The 19,159-nt window shown below is 43.1% G+C and overlaps 1 protein-coding gene and 1 long non-coding RNA gene across 4 annotated transcripts; one reads left to right on the forward strand and one right to left on the reverse strand.

Annotated features, from left to right (window-relative positions):
* Positions 1–4,713: 4,713 nt before the first annotated feature.
* Positions 4,714–12,845, reverse strand: LOC110210702 (uncharacterized). 2 transcript variants are annotated; one of them, XR_002325151.2, is made up of 4 exons: positions 12,741–12,845; positions 7,712–7,783; positions 5,854–6,196; positions 4,714–5,034 (listed from the first exon to the last, which is right to left on the reverse strand). It is a non-coding gene; the product is annotated as an uncharacterized LOC110210702 (long non-coding RNA). The 2 variants fall into 2 exon arrangements; XR_002325152.2 differs by lacking the exon at positions 7,712–7,783 and having other exon boundaries at positions 12,741–12,843.
* Positions 4,864–17,236, forward strand: POU2AF3 (POU class 2 homeobox associating factor 3). 2 transcript variants are annotated; one of them, XM_020989803.2, is made up of 5 exons: positions 4,864–4,952; positions 7,040–7,134; positions 12,841–12,895; positions 14,556–14,785; positions 16,531–17,236. In XM_020989803.2, the coding sequence occupies exons 1-5, from the start codon at positions 4,946–4,948 to the stop codon at positions 16,909–16,911; spliced, it is 768 nt and encodes a 255-aa protein (XP_020845462.1). In that variant the 5' UTR covers positions 4,864–4,945; the 3' UTR covers positions 16,912–17,236. The 2 variants fall into 2 exon arrangements, with proteins under 2 accessions (XP_020845462.1, XP_078012973.1); XM_078156847.1 differs by lacking the exon at positions 4,864–4,952 and having other exon boundaries at positions 6,196–7,134.
* Positions 17,237–19,159: the final 1,923 nt, after the last annotated feature.

A 19,159-nucleotide genomic window follows, 5' to 3' on the forward strand; every position in this document is an offset into this window, starting at 1 on the left:
TTAAAAACTATTATATTTTAAGTATATACATATGTTTCCCATTGCAAATGCCTGTCTGCTACCAAGGCTACAAAGAGCCATTAGCACATAATAATTGGACATCAACACAAAATTAAGTATTACATGTTTTGGTAGACTAAGTTTGAAATTTTTTAAAGAAATACACAGAAGCCTTTGCTGTTCCAGGTCTCAGTTGATAGTGTAACCACAAGGGGGCGATTAACATGATTTGAAGTTTTGAAGTTATGTCATACATAGGATAGTTGAGGAGTCAGGGACAGCTGGTCTCCAAATAAGCCCTATTGAGGCATGATAGCATCGTGGAATAGTTGACGGCCTGTCACATTGAAAAGGGAGTTTATTCTTTGTTGCTTCAGAACTCAGTCAAACATGTGAAAGTTCCCCGGAAGCAGATTTCAACGTAAGAAAAAACCACAATTTGAGTTGGTCCATTCCTGAGAAAGTTACACTGCTGGAATTGGAGGTATGAAAACCTGGATTCAAATCTCACCTCTGACAGATATTAACTATGGGACCACAAGCAAGGCCCTTCAGCTGTTCAGGCTTCAGTTTTCTTAACTGTAAAAAGAGGATAAAAAGAAGACCCATAATACCAGTCCCACAGGATTGTTGTAAGGCTCAAATGGAATAATATATGTAAAGTGTCTTGCCAACTTCAAACTCCTATAGGTCAAACACCTAAAGCTTTAGGGGACTCTCAGATGTGGTCCCATCTTCTCATCTTACAAATGAGTGAGGCCCAGGGAGAATCCTTGACTTGCCCAAGGTCACACAGGTGGTAATTAGCAGAGACAGGATTCAAACCCAAGACCAAAGCCTGGGCTCTTTCTACTGCAGCACCATCTTTCCCAATTTTAATGTTATGCTTATTATTTAAGCAAAGTCCAAATAATTACCAATCACAGATGTCATAGAAGGGACTCTTGCCCTGAAAGCATTTGGACTAACTGATCTTCAGACTCTAAGGTTCTATTATTTTATGTGTTTTCAAAGAAAACTGAAGAGTTAAAATGTAACTCTCTTCAGGAAGATTTTTTTAGTCCTTGACAACCTTTAGAGCTGAGAGGTCTATTTTAACAAGGACTCTTTGTGGACACTAGAGGTGGCAGTAGGCTCACAGACGAGTAAGCGAACCTTCCTCTGAGTCATTTGGAATAATAGCCCTACTAATCAGAGCAGAATCTGCAGCCTGAGCACACTTCTGGCAATTCTCTTGCTAGCCACATTGATTTAATAGCATGCTCCCTCTACATTTCAGCATATGTTGTTTGTTTGCTCTTTTATCTCTACACACCTTCACAGATTTTATGACCAACAGATAAGAAATGAAGAAAATTTAGCTTCCACAATGATATGACTAGAACACAAGATTATAGGATCACCTATGAATCCAGAGCTGGAAGATACCTTAGAGGCTAGCCAGTCTAACCCTCTCATTTTATAGATTAGGAAACTGAGGCCTGATGGAGATTAATTGACTTGTCTAAAGTCACACCAGTAATGAGCAACAAAGGCAGGATTTGAACCCAAGTACTCTGATTCTAGAACCAGTACTCTGGATACTTCATCTTTCTTTTTTCTTCCTTTAAAATTTACTTATTTTTAATTTATGGAATAAAACAAGCATTTTCATAACAGTATAATAAAAATATGATTGCACATGAAACTACAAATCTATTATGCATAACTTGCTATTCATTTTAAATACATAATAAAGTTATCACATAATTTTTTTTCCCTTTTCTTCGTTCCCTCTTCCCTCCCTCCTCCCTAGAGATGGCTACCATATTTTTTTTAAAGTATCTGTCCAACGGCAGCATTAGACTGCTCCTCCAGGATACCACAGACATTTGAGCTTCTTCTCCAGCAAGAAAGGCTTTCCCTTCCTCTGCACCAACACCTCTTCACACCTAAAGGCTTTATCACTCTAGTAACATTGGGAGTGACTGGTGTAACCAATTGCAAGAATTGCAGCCAACTAAATTCCCAGCCATTCCAAGGGGCAAAAGAAAAAAAGTCCCCTCCAATCTTGGTCTCAGGCCTGGATATCCTGTTTTCTGAATCAATGGCAGGTAAGCTAACTGGTCAGCAGGACCCCATGCCACAAAGGTCACAGGGACAGGAAGCCACTTGGCCCTTTTTATTACAGTTGTCACAGACTCAGGCAGGGCACACAGACCAATAGCTCCCTAAATAGGTTCCAAGCAGGGGGGCCTAGTGATTTCTCTTCAATAGATAGTACAACTCCCACGGAATGTCAGCCAGGTGTTTTCTTTTAAAGGAAATAACATAGACACAGCAATTTCCTTCTTGAGGCTCAGAGCCCACATTATAATGGAGTAATAAGTTCACATATTCTCTTGCATGAGTCACAAAGCAGTCAATCCCAAGGAAGCATTCCACGTCTAGGGACAGCAGAAGATTGGATGCTAGCAGCAACAGAGGTAAAGGCATAAAAAGAGAACAAGAAAAAATGAGGAGCAGAAAGAAATGGAGGGGGAGAAAAACTTAAAATGAGAAAAGAGGGAGGAAGAGAGATGCAAGAAATGGGGCTGGGGGGGCAACTGGGTGACACAGTAGATAAAGCTCTGGCCTTGGAGTCAGGAGGATCTGAGTTCAAATCCAACCACAGACACTTGACAGTTACTAGCTGTGTGATCCTGGGCAAGGCCCTTAACCTGATTGCCTCACCAAAAAGCAAAAAAAGAAAAAGAAAAAAGAAACAGGGTTGGCACCAAAGAATATTATATCTGCAGTGTCTTAAGAGGTAATGTGGTGCAGTACAAAATATGCTGATCTTGCAGTCGGAAAACCTAGGTTCAGATTCTGGCTCAGCCATTTGCTATGTGTGTAACCTGGGGTAAATCACTTCTTGAACCTCTCTGGGTTCAAGATCTCTCAACTGCAAAATGAAAGGGTTAGATTTGAGGATTTGTAAGGTCTCTTCCACCTCTGTATCTATGATCTTAGAAGGGACCTTAAGGATGCTCTCATCCAACTTCCTCACTTTACAAGTGAAGAAACCAATAGGAAAAACAGAGAAATAACAAGAGAGGCAAAAGGAGAAAGGAAGAGGTCAAATATAGGGCTCTTTGAGATGCTGCTGGTGTTTCCACTGGTAAATCAGAGAATAGCCCCAAGTCACTATTTGGATGGATGGGGAAAACCTGAATCTGGTCCTCAGTGTTCATCACCGGGGAAGCCTGAGATAAGAAAACATGTAGGACTTTCTGGCACCTTTAGGAAGTTAGATTCCTTAGACCTATGGATGGGACCCTAGGGTTCAGCTGGGCTAGGAGAAAGGAAGGTTATTCTCACTATACAGAATCCCCACTGCTAAACAACCATATGGGACACTCCTTCCCCCTCCTACCTTATCTCTGCTATTCCCGGAACATAAGTCCAAGTACGGGCAAATTTCAAGTTAAGGCCCAAGAGGGCAAGTGCCATGGTGGTGACATACCCAGAATTTCTCCATCCCCATCTTCACAACTTTTTCCTCTATATTTGACTTGGTTAGCAGGCATTCAGCAACAATGGCATATACTTTTAAGAGAGTGGACAGGTAGCTTGCAACTTCTGAATTCTCTTTGGGAATCTGTTAGGCTTCTGCACGAAGATAACCGACCCTAACCCCTCTCAGCCTTCATCCTACACCCTCTCCCTCCTTCCCTCCCTGAGACGGGTAGAGAGTTTAGCCCAAGGCTTACTCCACCACTTCTTTGTTTAAACCCCAGTGACTTGGGACTATTACTGCCTCTCAAGTCTTCCTGTGTGTGACTGGATCAAGCAATCTAATCTCCCTGTGGGGAAGACAAGCTACTGTCAGCTGGGGTCATATATGGCCCTGAGAAAGCTGTCTCTTTCCTGGCATATCTCTCACTGAAAAAATGAGAACAGAAATATAAATCTTTGTCACTTTTTTCCCTAGATGAAATAAGCAGGAGTCAAGCTTGTCAAATGTTTCTTGGTATATGGGACATGTGCAGTTGGGAGGGCAGAGCTCAACAGAGGCCTATGGAAAGAAAGAGAATATTTTATAATCAAGACACACCAATCTCAGAAAATCACAAGAGGGCGAGGCCAGACTGCATCCCCAGCTCCATAGGGAGGAGCAAAGGGTCTTAATGGGCAGGCAATCTATGCTGAAACTATGGCATTTGAGGCCCAGGCTGAGAATGGGGGTGGAAAGGGGAGGGAAGCCCGCACGTGGGCCAGAAGGAGCAGGAAGGAAACGAAGCCCAGAGATGTGGCCTGGGCTTGGACCTGAGGCCTCTGAGAGTGACACACAGTGGTTTCCTGACCTGCTCCACTCACTAGCAGCCATATTTGTTCCCCCCAATCTTGGGATTTGTCCCTTAACTGGATAGGGGATGTAGGAAGGCCCCTGACCAGTCAGCCTGGTCCAGTATGGTCCTAGGGGACAAACTAGAACACTTGGGGCCCAGGTCCTGCCTCCCAGACAGAAATATAGAGTATCTTTGGGGACATCTGCTCTATTTGTGGGAAGGTGGGCAAAACACTCAAAATGAAGTAAAAGCAGGGTTCAGGACCCTCAAGAATGTCACCCTCTGTTTCTCCGGACCCTCCATGGGGTTTCTGTGTGCAGGATTTCTACAGAAGATAGACCATTTTGTTAAGCCTTTGAATATTCAAATTGAAAGTATCGCGCAATCATTGATTGTCAAATCATGGGTTTCTAGAGGTTTTAAATACTTGGCATGAGGGGGGGAAAACTCAAACCTATACCCGAAGGTATAAAACATTAATTCGGTTTGTCTCCAGCTCCAGGGGGGCCAGTGCAGCCAGAGGGTTTGTGAAACTTTAAAAATGTTGCATCTTCTCTCCCAGCACAGGAGCCTGCCTCGAAGCTGAGTTTCCTGCAGCTGCAGCATCCAGCCACAGTCCCAGCTGATTCCACAGGATGTCGGGTAACCTGGGGCTGCTGCTCTGGGGGACAAGATCGAGGGGGACTGGGGTGCTGGGACCCCCGCCACATTTCGCTGGTTTTGCCTGGGCAGGACAGAAAGGGAGAAAGTAGTCAGTGTGTGTCAGAGAGAGCTGGGGAATAAGAAGGTCATGCATGCCTTGTGCCGGGGGCACTCTCCCGGGGCGCCCACTCTTGGGGGCCGGCTTAAGGGGGGGGGCTATCGAAACACTACTCTGGTTCAGGACCTCTGCGCCCCCACCACACTCCCTCCCCTGAGATTCTCCTGGCTTGTTCCCCGGGGACTTTCCGGCTCCAGACCTGCTTGCCCAGAACCTGCGGCGGGGGGGAGCTAGAGATTCGCCGCGCAGAGCAGCGCAGCCCGAGCAGAGCTGAGCTGAGCTGAGCTGAGCGGAGCAATGAGCCAGGACTCCCCTCTGGCAGTCCCCCCTTGCCTCGCCACGAAGTGCTGGCTGATCCCGGGGGAGCCGGCCCGAGCGGAGGAGGGCAGCGCAGGGAAGGGAAGGGAAGGGAAGGGAGACAGGTATAGGGCCAGAGAGTGGGTAGCAATCAGCAGCCCTGGAGCCTTCATCCATTCCTCCAGTCAGCGGTCCCCTTTTCCCCCTTCTTGGGGCAGCGCCCCAGTGCCCGTCGCGGGACGAACGTGGGGGTCCGCATTGTCTAACTGTGGTCCCCGCAATGACCAGGCGAGGCGCTGCCGGCCCGTGCGCCCTAGCCAGGTGGCCAAAGCGCGGCCCGCTCAGGAGCCCAGAGGCCCCTGGAGCCCGGTCCTTCCTACTGCCCAAGAGTTCCCAAAGGGAAGCAGGGACCCATGGCCCCACAGCTAGGCCACCCCTTCGTCCACCTTGCCTCTTCCCGCCCAGCCACAGAGTCCGACTACTCACTGCGGCGGCGGCTTGGACTCTGGCTTCCGCGGGGCCCCGGCTCTTTCCACTCTGCAGAGGGCACGGGCTTGGTCCCAGCTCCTGCCTTCCTCGGCGCACGGCTCCCAAACTCTGTCCCCGCCGCTCCCTGCGCCCAAACTAGGAGACTGACACCTGCCCGAGGCCCGCGGTCCTCTTGGGCCACAGCAGGGACTCAGGTCCGCGGAGCTCGCCTCTAGGCTCCCGGGCGCCGTGGAGGTGACAGCGGCAGAGACAAGCCTGCAAGAGGAAGGAAGGGGGAGGAAGAAAGGGCAAGAAGACAAGGGGGAGAAAGGATAAGGAGGGAGGAGGAAGAGTCGAAGAGCTGGGAAGGCAGAGGGGCGGCATAGAAGAGAGCAAAAGAAAAAAAAGATTTAAGAAAAAAGGGAAGGAAGAGTCATCAGAGGAGGGAGGGGGAGCGGGCTCACTAGGCCACCTTTGGGTGTGGGGGGGGTGTGCGCGCGCGCGCGCGCCCCTGCTCGGCCAGTTCCTAGCCGGCCTGAGGGCAGGGCTGATCTAACCCCACCTGAGTGTTGCTCTGCCCTAGGGCTGGCTTACCACAAACAGCCTAGGACAGAACTGACAGGGAGGTTGGAGACCGCCTGGACTATGCCCAGCCCCCAGGGGCAGTAGTGAACTCCAGGGTATGATACCAAAATAGGAGCATCACTCTAGGGTGAGGTCAAAGGTCAACCTCATCTGCACAGGTGCTAGGTCTCTCTTCTCTAGGTTAGTCAATATACCCCAGGGAGAAAGACAATAAGAAAGTGAACCCTAGGACTTCAGTTCTGAAAGGCTTTAGTAGGGTTCATGGTGAGACCAAACCCTCCTTGTACAGAAAATGTGGCTGGTTACAGAGTTAATTGGGGGGGGGGATGGCTGAAGACACCCATCAGCTTCTGTTTGGTTTGATTCTACTGTGGCCTACCTGATCACATTGGCTCTAGTTGCAAAAACTACCCTCCCTTTAGCCTATCTAGCCTATAAAGCACCATTTAACCTTTAACCCTTTACCTGGGGCCTTGGGGAAAATTCTCTAAACATTCAGACTTTTTTGACATCTGAAATCAAGTTTAGACTCTCCCTCCCTCTCTACCCCCAATCTCCAAATGTGACCCTTAATCGTGGAGAGGCTTTCCTGGGCTCTGATTAATGAACTTTCCCTCAGAAAAACCAAAGGTGTATCAAGGGGTCCGGGTGAAGATCACAGTGAAGGAGCTGCTGCAGCAGAGGAGGGCACACCAGGCGGCATCAGGGGGAACCGTAAGCACAAATCCTTCACTTCACTTTGAAACAGACTCCCTCCCAACACTTGTACTGTGTCATTTAACCCCATCTCGGTTCCAGTGACTGAGCATCCTCCAGCCCTGGGCCCCTGTTGCCCTTTCTTCTACAAGGATATATAGAGTTCTTCATCACTTCTCACGCTGGGTCTGCCCCACACCCTGCTGTCTGCCATATTCACCATGAGGAGGCAATAGAAAGCAACAGGAAATGTTATTCCTGTTTTCCAGGAGTTGAGCCACTACTGCTGAGCTTTAGGGTTAGTCCAGGTTCTTTACCCAACAAGTTAGTCTCCTTGAGTGAGGATGTTTGTAAGATAGTCTATGCTCATTCTCTGTCACAGGCTCTGGCCAACTAATGTTGCCAAGAAAAGCCTCTCCCAGAAACTTACCAATTTAGATTTATAGCTACAAGGGAGTATAGAAACCATCTAAGTTCAAGGGATCATAAATCAGGAGCTAGATGGAACCTTAATAGTCATCTAGTCCAAAATCCTCAGATTTTCACAGATGAGGAAATTAAGATCCATTGGTCACAGAGGGTTTAAGTGTCAAACCTGAGATCGCAATCCAGGTCCTCCGATTCCAAATCCAGCACAATTTTCACTGCACCACTCAATGTTCCTTTACTGTGTCAAGGTACAAAAGAGGAAACAGGATAAGTGGAAAGAATGTAGGTATTTAAAGTCAGACCACTTGGGTACAAATCCCATTTTGTGTCACTGTGTGACTCTGAGCATCTTAATCTCTCCGCAGTTTCCCTCTCTGCAAAATGAAAGGGTTAGATCAGATAATCTCTAAGGTTCCTTCCAGCTCTAAAACTATTATCCTAAATTCCTAAACTGTATAACTGGCCTAGAGAAAGTGAAGTGACTTGCCCAAAGTCAAGGAAATTACATAAAAGATCTAAGATTCACACCCATGTCTCCAAACCCAGAGTTCTTTCTATTAACCATCACTTCATTCAAGAACCATCCTTCAAAAATAGTACTTCACCAGTAAAAATTGTTCCCCTCTCCTCTTATTCTTCTGTTGTGTGATCTTGGAGGTCATTTACCTCTGAACCATCAGTCCTTGAGCCCTCAGGACAGGAAGAAACCTCCTTAGCTAAGTGTAGGCAGCTTAGAACATCCACAGCTTACTTCGAAAATTAAGTGGTTTAGGAAATGAGGATGGGCCTTGGTAAAAGTGTTGAGTTAGAATAGAAGAGAACTATGGCACACAGAAGCCTCAGTGGGAAATTAGCCCTAAGAGACCACTTGGTTTTTCTAAAACCACATAGGCAAACAGTGGCTTGTGGTATGTGTGGAAGGGGAGGGAGAGTGGTGTTTAGGTGGGGGGAGTTGACTGCCTGGGCTGTGGTTAGCTTAGACTGCTAGGCCCCAGTCCTCCTCTGACCTATGAACCCTTCCCAGCAAGGGCTTTGTGCTTATTCTTCTGGTTTGTTGTTATTGTTAATGTTTTTCTCTAAATGTCCAGGGGCACGGACAGCCTCGTCTGTCTCTTCCTAGACATTGGCTAATGCGAATAACAATTAAAACCAGGAGTTATCAGAAAGTGATTCTAAGAGAACCTAGACAGCATGTAAGTAATGCCCATTGGAACAGAGTTGAGTACAAGGCTTGGGTAAGAGTGAGTGCCAGGGAAATACTTGGAGAGCTTCCAGAATGCAGAGGCTCCTATGCTGTGCTGAAGTATAATTATTTAATTTGTTTTAAGGCAACACCTAACACTGGGAAGCTAATGCCTTTGTATGCAGGACCTCAGCCAACACAATAATAACACCTTTCATTGGCAGAGTGCTCACAGTTTTTTTTTTTGAAAGCATTTTCCCTTACAACAACCAGATTAGGTAGGCAGAGCAGAGATTATTATCCCCATTTTGCAGATAAGGAAACTGATGCTCATAAAGGTTAAGTGACTTGTTCAAGGTCACGGAACTAATGTACTGCATTCTAAGACCAGGGTTCTTGTTGCTATACTACCTTGAGGCTTTTTTGACCTGTCACTTCATCTGGTCTGAGTCTGTGCTAATTTTTCTGTACTGGGGAGGTGTCTGGGACATATACCTGGTTGCCATTAACATATGATGTCACTACTAGTTCACAGATGGTTGTAGAAGAAAAATTAATAAAGTAGGCAGGAATTTGAAGGTGGATGAATGCTGTGGAACCAAGATTTGGGGAGTGAGATTATGAGAAACCAAGAACTAGCAGCTGAAGTCCTAGACTAGCATCACTAAACATTTAGAGGATTTCATAAGGTGATAGATCTGGAGATGGAAAGGCAACTAGTCCAAATACCTCAGGATGAGGAACCGAAGCCCAGGGAATGTAAGTGACTTGAGCAAAGTCAGTGGCACAGCTGGGATTTGAATGTGAGTTTTCTAACTTTAAATCCAGACTTCTTTCCACTGTTGCATGGATTTAATTAACAGGGTCCATCAAACACTATAACTATATTATAAAGGTGAACAGTGTTGGGAGAAGTGGAACAGCTGTTGTTGGTTGGTTTTTTGTTTTTTGCTTTCTGTTGTCAGACCCATATGAAGTACAAATGTACATGGGAGTTTGTCAATTGGAAGCAGCTAGGTGAGACAGTACCTAGAGCACTAGAATGGAGGCGTGGAGATCTGACTTCAAATTCTGCCTCAGATGCTTACTAGTTGCGTGACCCTGGGCAAGTCATTTCACTGCTTCCTGTCTCAGTTTCCTTATTTTTAAAATGTGGATAATAATAGCACCTTCCTCCCAGGATTGCTGTGAAATGAAATGATATATTTGTAAAATGATTCACAAACCACTAAGTACAATATAAAGGCTAGCTATTATTATCCTGCTTCAGTAAAAATAACATTGTAGAGCACTTTAAAGTTTATTGTTGTTCAGTTATGCCTGACTGTGACTCTATTTGGGGTTTTCTTGACAGAAATACTGGAGTGATTTGCCATTTCCTTCTCCAGCTTATTTTACAGATGAGGAAATTGAGGCAAACAGGGTTAAATGACTGGCCTAGGATCACACAGCTAGTAAGTGTCAGGAGGCCAGATCTGAACTCAGAAAGATGAGTCTTTCTGAATTCAGGTGCAGCACTCTATCTGATTCACTACCTAGCTGCCTACTTTAAAGTTTACCAAGCCCTTTTCCCAGAGAAGCCCTCTGAGGGAGATTTTTGTCATTATTATTATCTCCATTTTACAGATGTGGAAACTGAGGCTAAGAGGTAAAATGATTTGCCCAATCCCTACTCATTTAAGGGAGGATGAAAAGTCTTACCTGTACATGAAGCCAGTTTTACACTGTTGCTCATGTATCACTTATCCTCCCATCTACCCAGCTGCTTAGCTTGTCTACCTATTTATTATTAGTCCTGTACTCTGCCTGGGTATAGATGTGCTTCCAAGTAAGTGCTTGTAGGTATGGGGAAAGTAGACACTCCTCCCTGGTTACTCCCTGGAGGATGACATCAGCACACGCCCCTGCAACGATGGGGCAGAAACACTTCTTCCTTCTACAATCTAGATAGAAAAAATCTACCACCTGAGGCATGGAGGTGGGGGAAGAGGGGGGAGCACCATCAGAAGCACCTGTTGGGTGGTACAGGTGGCAGAAGTCAGAGAGTACTAAGTATTTGATCCATCAGGATAGGGCTCTGTGGTTTTATAGAAGAATTTTCATTGAATTATTTCAGAATGCCTCCTCAGAATTTGGAGCTAATAAAAGCTGCATTTATCAAATACAACAGAACACCCTGTGGGTGGCTAGGTGGCACAGTGAATAGAGCACCAGTCCTGGAGTCAGGAAGATGAATCTTCCTGCGTTCAAACACTTAATAGCCTGGGAAAGTCACTTAACCCTGTTTGCCTCAGTTTCCTCATCTGTAAAATGAGCTGGAGAAGGAGATGGCGAGTTATTCCAGTATCTCTGCCAAGAAAACCCCAAATGGGATCAGGAGTTGGACAGAACTGAAACAACTGAACAACAACATAGAATGTCCCAATCTTATTTTGTTGCTAACCTATTTGTGTTGCATTATAAGTACGCATATACACACACACACACACTCACACACACCCCAAGATTTTGCAGGTACCCATAGGGTAAGTGGAACCTTTAATTGTTATCTATCCAAAGATATACTTTTATCTTTCTATTTTCTTCCTGCTCAATTTTTGGGATGGTTTTTGTTTTATAAACAATAAGCAAGTCTTTTCACCCTCGGGCCTCAGTTTCCTTAATCTGTAAAATAAGGCGGTTGAACTAGTTGTTCCTAAGGTGTCTTCCAGCTCTAAATCTACACCCCCATCATCCTACAAATGCTAAGTTCTAGATTTCTTTGCCAGGTGTCTTTTTTGGAAGCGAAAAGAGGGTTGCCTGTCTTTTTTTTTTTTGTGAGGAAAGGAGAAGGCAAACCCATGAAGAGAAAGATAACCTTAAATAGGATACTATAAACTGACCTCAGTGAGATAAAAATATAGGAAAGTGAACAAACAGGGTGATCAGAGGGGCAGGAAAGGGGTTAATAAGAACTCTACAATAAAGGAGATTTTTAAAAAACCTACTCCTTGTGAGACCTCTAGCAGCAGCCAAATATTTGCATAAAGAGCTGATAAACCTTTCCAGCTTCCTGGTTCATGACATTATGACATGGATCACTTTCAAAGTTTGTACCACCCCCTGTTCTCAGCATCGGCTGATTGCACAACCTTCCTAGAGGCTGAGTATTCTATAGTGGCTGCCGCCTGGAATATCTTCCTGAAACTCAAAACTGTGCTGGTCCCTTTAAAATTTAAAGCTATCAACTGAAACCAGAAGAGAATTAGTACTAAGTTACTAATCCAGCTGGAAAATTCTGAATTCATTTGTCCTTAAATAGGTTAGAAAGAACATACTAATGACTACAGAATATTTTGATGGTGTCACAGCTTTCACAGAAAATAGCAGAACCTACCAAGAGTTGTCACATTTCCCTCCAGTTAATTAACATTTACATTCCTTCTAAACAGCCTCCTCAGCTGAGTACTTTAAGTTCATCAAAATCAGCAGTTTTGTGACTTTTCATGGATATCTCCCCCAGAACCTAGCACTGTGACCTATGAACATTAGGCACTTAATAAATTCTTTTTGAGTGAATGGGTAAAGAGATGGATCAATAGAGAAAAATGTGAATTTTTTTTAACTCTTTAAGAGATAACAGAATTAACAAGGTTTTTTTTCCCTCCCAGTAAAAGTTCACAAGAATTCAAATAATACATTAAGTTTAAGAAAATTCTTTAAAAGGAAGAAGATCAATATTTCAAAAGTCATCAACTTTCTGAAATAAATGAATCCTGTTCATGAAACATTTTCAATCAAACACTTGAATGTAAGAGGCTCTGTTCTGGATTTTCCCCAGCTACTGTGTCCTCATAACCTAAATTGTTTCATTTCTCTTTAAAAAAAGAGTTAGTGATCAGCTATAACCCAAACAGAAGTATTATGGGCTAATATTAGAACTTAAGAGCAGTAAAGTGAGAACTAAATCAAATAACAATCATTGTCCTTAATTCTCTACTATAAAGTTGGAGAGAAAAAAAACATGACTTACCTTATCACAGGGGGAAGACCTGTCACTTATATATCTACCTTTCCCCTTATCAAAACAATTTATTTCATTTTGCTTAATGACTCTATTCTTGATTTGGCAGTTGTCCCGAAGCAGCAGTGTCCAGCTTCCAGAAGCAGTTTCACCTTCTTCTGCAGGTCAGTATAGACAGCATCCCATTCCAGAGTCCACCTCACAGGTCTTTTAATGCTGGATTCGAGGTTAAGTTAGGCACTGCCATTTAACTGGAATTCAACCAATCAGAACTAGAAAAGGGCACAACGAATCCATGTGAGCATGCAACAAGCAAACAAGTGTATATGTTTGTCCCCATTTGGGGACAGTTCAGGCTATGCTTCAGAAACACTTTGTTCTCCCCCATTTATTCCAGATCCTTAGCTAGGAGTAACTAAAGCTAGCTGAGGTATAGCATTGTTTTGGTATTCGCAATCTTGTTATCTTTTTCAGTGTACTAAGGTGAATACAGGACATCCTGAGGCTCTTGGATAATGCTTTTTCAGTTTCTAGCCAACAGGAGCTTGCTTTCTCTCTCTCTCGCTCTCTCTTGCTCTCTCTCTCTTTCTCTCTTCCTACTTCTCCCTCTCCCTCCCTCTCTCTCTTCTCCAGAAGGGAGTTCGAAGAGCTGTAAGTCTCCTCAGCCCAATCCGAATAACTCTATTACATAAACACTCCTACTTATTCCACTTCACATCTAAGATTTGAAGTAGGTCATATATGCAGAAACCTCTGCTCATAATTTCCTGGGTCTGAATGTCACATGAAATAATGTTGACAAATCTCAAAATTAAAAAAAAAAACCCTTGTGTTTTGAGATCAGTTTGATTGACAGCTTAATCCTTTTCAGAGAATTTTAAGATTTATAATTATAATTTGATAAATCCATTTGGGAATAAAAATGTAGCAATTTTTACAGCTTTACAATGTCTTGGCATTTTGTCAAGTTAGCAATTCTTATTCTAATTACACAATTGTAGGAATGCTATGTTCCCTGAGAAAATATTTCCATTTTCATGTTTAGTGACTTCATATAATTAATACCACTTTAGGTTTTCAGGTTCACATTTGAATAAGTATAGAAGTCACTTGATATTTCATATTGTGAATAGGAATGAAAAAAGTGCTAAGGCAATAACTTCAACATTGCCATTGTTTTCTATCGTTAAGACTTTCTTTGAAACCACAGGCAATTCTCTAAGTTATTTTCAGAAATCGGCCTGAGTTCTAAAACTACATACACTGTAACTAGGTCTGTGAGGTTGTTTCTACAAAGGCACAATGGAGGGGAAATTGAAGCTATTCCTTTAAGACACAACCAGATTGGGTGTGTCCATTCATGTTTCCAGCCAAATCCATGATAGGATGAAGGATTCAGAGCTAGACCTTAGAAGTCATCTTGTCTAACCCCTTGATTTTACAGAGGAGGAAACTGAGGGAAAAGGAGGGCTGGGAATAAGCATTTATAGTGCATCAGGAGCTATTACTAAGTGCTTTTTTACTAATCTCATTTAATATTGTCTCATTTGATGCGGGTAATAAGAGGCAGAGCTGAGATTCAAACCCAGATACTTGGACTTTGTATCCTTTCCACTATACAGTGCTGCCTCTCTAGACTGACACCTTTCTAGGATGAGCCCTGACAGTTAAAACAGCTAAAAACAACGAGACTCTTCCTCAGTCTGCTGTTTTTCAGTTCCAGCTGGCCCAACCTGTAAACTTTACAAACACATAGCCAAACCCCACCAGAATCTGCAAATGGCCCCTTGAAATGATAAGTCTCTGTCTCTTCTTTTCTCCTAGCCCCCTATTTGGAGCCAGAGCCTATTTCTCCTGCTCCCAACTATTTTCAGCCCCGACAGTTTTCCAGTTGCGTGTCCTATGAAGAAAACCCCAGTTGCCTTGACCAAGTCTTTGAGTCCTACCTTCCAACAGAGTCGCTCCTGGACCACTCGCTCAGCTCCACACAGGGCATCCCACCGTGTTTCCCAGACAGCTTTCAGGCCACCCCTTTCTGCTTTAACCAAAGCCTGGTAATTTATCTCCATTCTTTCCTTCACTTGATCGATGCTGTCTGTTCAATAATAATGAAATAGTTGGCATCATCTCATGAGAAATCTGCTAAGACTATCAACAAGGAAATCAACAGAGGAAACAAGCAAAGAACCATCTAAAAATCATTTGAGGCAGAAATACACACACACACACACACACACACACACACACTGCGTTTTAGAATCTTGAATGCATACATAATCGCTAGGTTCTCAAGCCTAATCCAGCTGGTTGCATCCCAGTGTAGTGTAGTTAGTATCTAAGTTGAAAGGGGGCATTATAATGAGTATTTAAGGTAATCTTTTTTTTTTTTTACTGTAAACCATAACATGTTGACTAAATGAAGACCAGTGTTATGCATACTAGTTCCTAGGAAACCCAACACAGGCTGATAAGCTCATACTTTCCTCACACTTCCTAGAAATTAAGATCTAGGCTACGTCTACATTAATGATGGAATGGCCTTTTTCCCTGATTTTTTCATCATTGAATTCACTGATTTTGTATTTACTTACTAAATTTTTACTCTTCGTTCCAGCATTATGTAGACATATGTGATGCTCAGCTACTCTCATGGGAGCTGATTTAATTCTGGAAAGACTAGTAGTGAGAATAATGAGATTTTGGTTGGGCTTCTATGACTTATGGAATATCTGATGTTTTAAGATTCAGTGTTTGTAACCTGAGTATAGGGCTATAGGTTTAGATCTGGTATATAGGATCATAGGTTTAGAGCTGGAGAGTACCTTAGAAGTCATCTAATCCAGCCCATCCTTTTACAGAAAAAAACTGAGGTCACACAAGTAAAAAAATATAATCAGCCTCAAAATAGGGTGAGAAATCCTTATCTCAGGCTTTTGGATTCTTTTTGAAGTGTTTTTCAGTTAAAAAAAAAAAAAAAAGAAAGAAACAGTTACTATTTCAAGAACTGAAACCAAAATATTGGCCATGGGAACTTGAAGTTCTGTGTAATCCTGAAATTCATATTGAATTATAAGAGAAATAGCAACTGAATTGTATTGAGTTTGTGTGATCTCTCCAGGAATTGGAAAAAACATGTTATCTGTCACCTTCCATTTTGGAAAGCTGTTGATAACAAACTGCAGACAGCCTGTTAGTCTTCTGAAGATCCTTTTTCATAGCCACAGAGGGCCAAGATTTTGGCTGAGCTAGGATGTGCTTGGCAATTTTTGGTTTTTTCTGAGCATTTCCTGAGGGGGGAGCTAAATACTACTCCCCCAAGGGGTCATTGTATCTGCCATCTAATCCCCCAGGAGTTTGAAAGATGACTAGTCAGGGAAATGGCACTCTCTGTGCATCAAGTATTCCGAGAATATCCAGGAAGCCATCAGCAGTATATGCAACTCACTGCCTGGCAGAACTGAGACTTCATTCTGCAGGTGAACTGAAACATGATGGGGGTTTGTGGTTAAAGAACAAAGTGTCACATGAAACACAGTCACAACAAAGGAAGCCAGTGAAGCAGAAGTTATCTGGAAACCAATTCTTTGTCAGGAGTGGAACAAATAAATTTGGAATATGATGTAATGAAAGTATATAGTTAACAAGGAAAAATTTTTTTGTGTGTGATTTGTATCCCCTCCTTCCCTTTCCCAGATTTTTTTTTTGTTTTCTGAGCTATATAAAGCCCACTGTGGTCAATCTCTTTCATACTGGCTAAGTTAAAAAGTGTTTTGTTCCCTGGGCTCTTATATTTCTCCAGGCACCAGGATCACCCTCAGATTCATCAACTCTGTCCAGCCCTCTGGAATACAGTTACTCCCCACCTCAGCAGCCATCATTGACTCCAGTGACTTACAACTCTCCTTCCTCCCTGGACACCAGGAACTGTGGGTTTCCCCCAGAAGAGTACCCCTACCATCATTTCCACTCTCACCCCCAATACAGCTGTTGCTCCTCTTCCTCCTCTTCCTCTGTCTGTTACTGCACATCATGTGAGACGGAGCACCTGGATACCATCAAAGTATCAGAGTACTTCTCGTATCCAGATACAGACTGTATAGACTATTCCCATTCTCTGCCGACAGCTGTGGCTGATGATTTTTATAGACGGGAAGCAGATTGTGACATCTGCTACAGTTAGTGGGAATGCGATTTCTTTGGAGTATTGTACGTGTATATTTTGCTACTGAAGTTAGGTAACACCTCAAAAAATGCTGTCTAGAAATGAATGTCGCAGAGCACAGTTTACACCTTCACTACACTTTTTTAAATTTTTTTTAAATATCCTGATGTTAACTTAGTCATTGATAATAAGCCTGCTTAATCCTGCCATAGTCACACTCCTGCCTTGTACACTTACAGTTAAGATTCCTTAAAGAAAAACTTTCACTTGTTTGTTTTACTCTCCTATATAACATATTTTCATTTTTTTAACTAATAAATAATTTTTTTATTGTTAGATAGTACATGTTTGTTGCTCTCAGAATTAGTGGTTCCCATCTCCAGTGGAGACCTCCTATAGGACCTCCTTGTGGCATAGAGTTGACCCTCACCCCTAAAGGCTATGCTCACATTTGGAAAGACTTTATATTCATATTTACATTTATATTTACAGCAGGGACAAACTATGCTTTTAGGACCCCACCTACCTAATTTTGGAGAGACTTATAATCAAAAGATTCACCAATGGGCAGTGACTGTTTAGTGAACACAATTCTTGAAATTACATACCAAGGTGGAGAAGCACTGGATGATTTTGTATGGGTTAATCCATGATTTCTTCCTGGGGAACTCTCCACGTGAAGTTTATCGACCCAGTCAGATAGGCAAATGATCTATAATTGAGAGCCTTAGAGAAGCCAGAGGCATTATGGGCTTAATAATAGATTCGCTCAGGGTCAGACACCTGTGATATGGGTGAGAGACAGACCTGAACACAGATCTTCTGATTCCAAGACTGTTTCTCTTTCCACACTCAAATCCAGTTCACTTGCAAGTCAAGACATTACCTTAGTGATTGGTCCTCAAGGTTCAAAAAAAAGGACAAACAACAATAACAACAACTATGTCAATTCTCATAGAGGTCTTAATGGAGGGAAAACCCACATCAATGAAAAACATAGCTCTTTGACATAGTCAAGTGATATTTTTCAGCATGGATTGAATACACTAAACCAAAGCCACAGTAGCTCAATTATATTCCTTAAAAAAACTGAATTGGCTTATTGTGCTCCAATGAGAAAGTAGCCATAGCAGCAGATGGAGAATTAGTGAAGTTTAGCCCTACTTTTAATTAATAGTAATTCCTTACATTCAAAAAGGGATTTGTAGTTCAGAAACTCTTTTACATATAAGAACTCACTTAGGTCCTCACAACAACCCTGAGAAGAGTAGGTAGAGTAGCTAATCTCACCCATTTTACAGATGAGTGAACTGAGGCTTAGGAAGGTCAAAAGATGCTCAAGGACATAGGGCATAAAAGCACTGAATCCAGCCTTTGAGTCCCTCACTCTACGTGACAATGCGTCTGTGTGAGTGTATTTTCATTTAGAGGAGAAAATAAAGCAGTGTCCCTTCAAGTCCTACTCTGATGCCTCCTTATAGTGTGGAAAACCACCTGATTTTCTCAAGCTTGTGTCAGAAGAACACAAGCTCTGGTAGATCCAACAGGTTGGAAAGTCTTGAATGTATTTAACTCTATGCAAACAGTACTCCAAAATAATTCCATTTCCACTAGTATTATTTAAATGTAGGTAGAACTTCACTGAAGTGAAGAGTAGAAAATTATGCATTCATTTCCCAAGATGGCCTGTATGCTTGCTGTCTGATGAAGGAAACAGGCATTTTAGTGCCTACTATGTGCCAGGAATGATTCTAATCACTTTACAAATATTACTTCCTTTGATCCTTACAACAATCCTAGGAGGTAGGTGTTATTATATCTCCATTTTATAGTTAGGGAAACAGAGACAGACAGAAGCTAAGTGTCTTGCCCACGGACACATAGCTAGTGTCTGAAGCCTGATTTGAACTCCCATCTTCCTGACTTCAAGCCCAGCACCACCCACTGCACCACCTCTTCTAGGACTAATCAAGGCTTAGTGAGGCTCATCTCCAGGCTGAAGAATTTTTCAGCCAATCATATAAGTAAGCATATATTAAGAACCTACTATGTGCCAGGCACTGTATTAGGCATTGGGAATACAAAGAGGGGGGAAGACAGCCCTATCCTGAGGTAGCTTACCATCCATCTAGGGGAGACAACAAGTACATATGTATTTGAAGAGGACCAAAATGACATCACTATGTTGAGGTTAAGGTATAGTGTGTCCAACTGTGGCTGGTCAGACCGATATGAGCTCAGAAAGCTGTACCACAAGTTGGGCACA

This window comes from Phascolarctos cinereus, unplaced genomic scaffold (genome assembly GCF_003287225.1).
Source record: "Phascolarctos cinereus isolate Bilbo 61053 unplaced genomic scaffold, phaCin_HiC Scaffold_726;HRSCAF=1367, whole genome shotgun sequence".
NCBI classification, from domain to species: domain Eukaryota; kingdom Metazoa; phylum Chordata; class Mammalia; order Diprotodontia; family Phascolarctidae; genus Phascolarctos; species Phascolarctos cinereus.

Bases quoted from the DNA above. Each gene is read 5' to 3' on its own strand.
- POU2AF3 (XM_078156847.1), top strand. From the start codon at position 7,024: ATGAACTTTCCCTCAGAAAAACCAAAGGTGTATCAAGGGGTCCGGGTG. The intron at 7,135-12,840 runs GTAAGCACAAAT...TTGATTTGGCAG, and splicing joins AGGCGGCATCAGGGGGAACC to TTGTCCCGAAGCAGCAGTGT. The intron at 14,786-16,530 runs GTAATTTATCTC...ATATTTCTCCAG, and splicing joins TCTGCTTTAACCAAAGCCTG to GCACCAGGATCACCCTCAGA.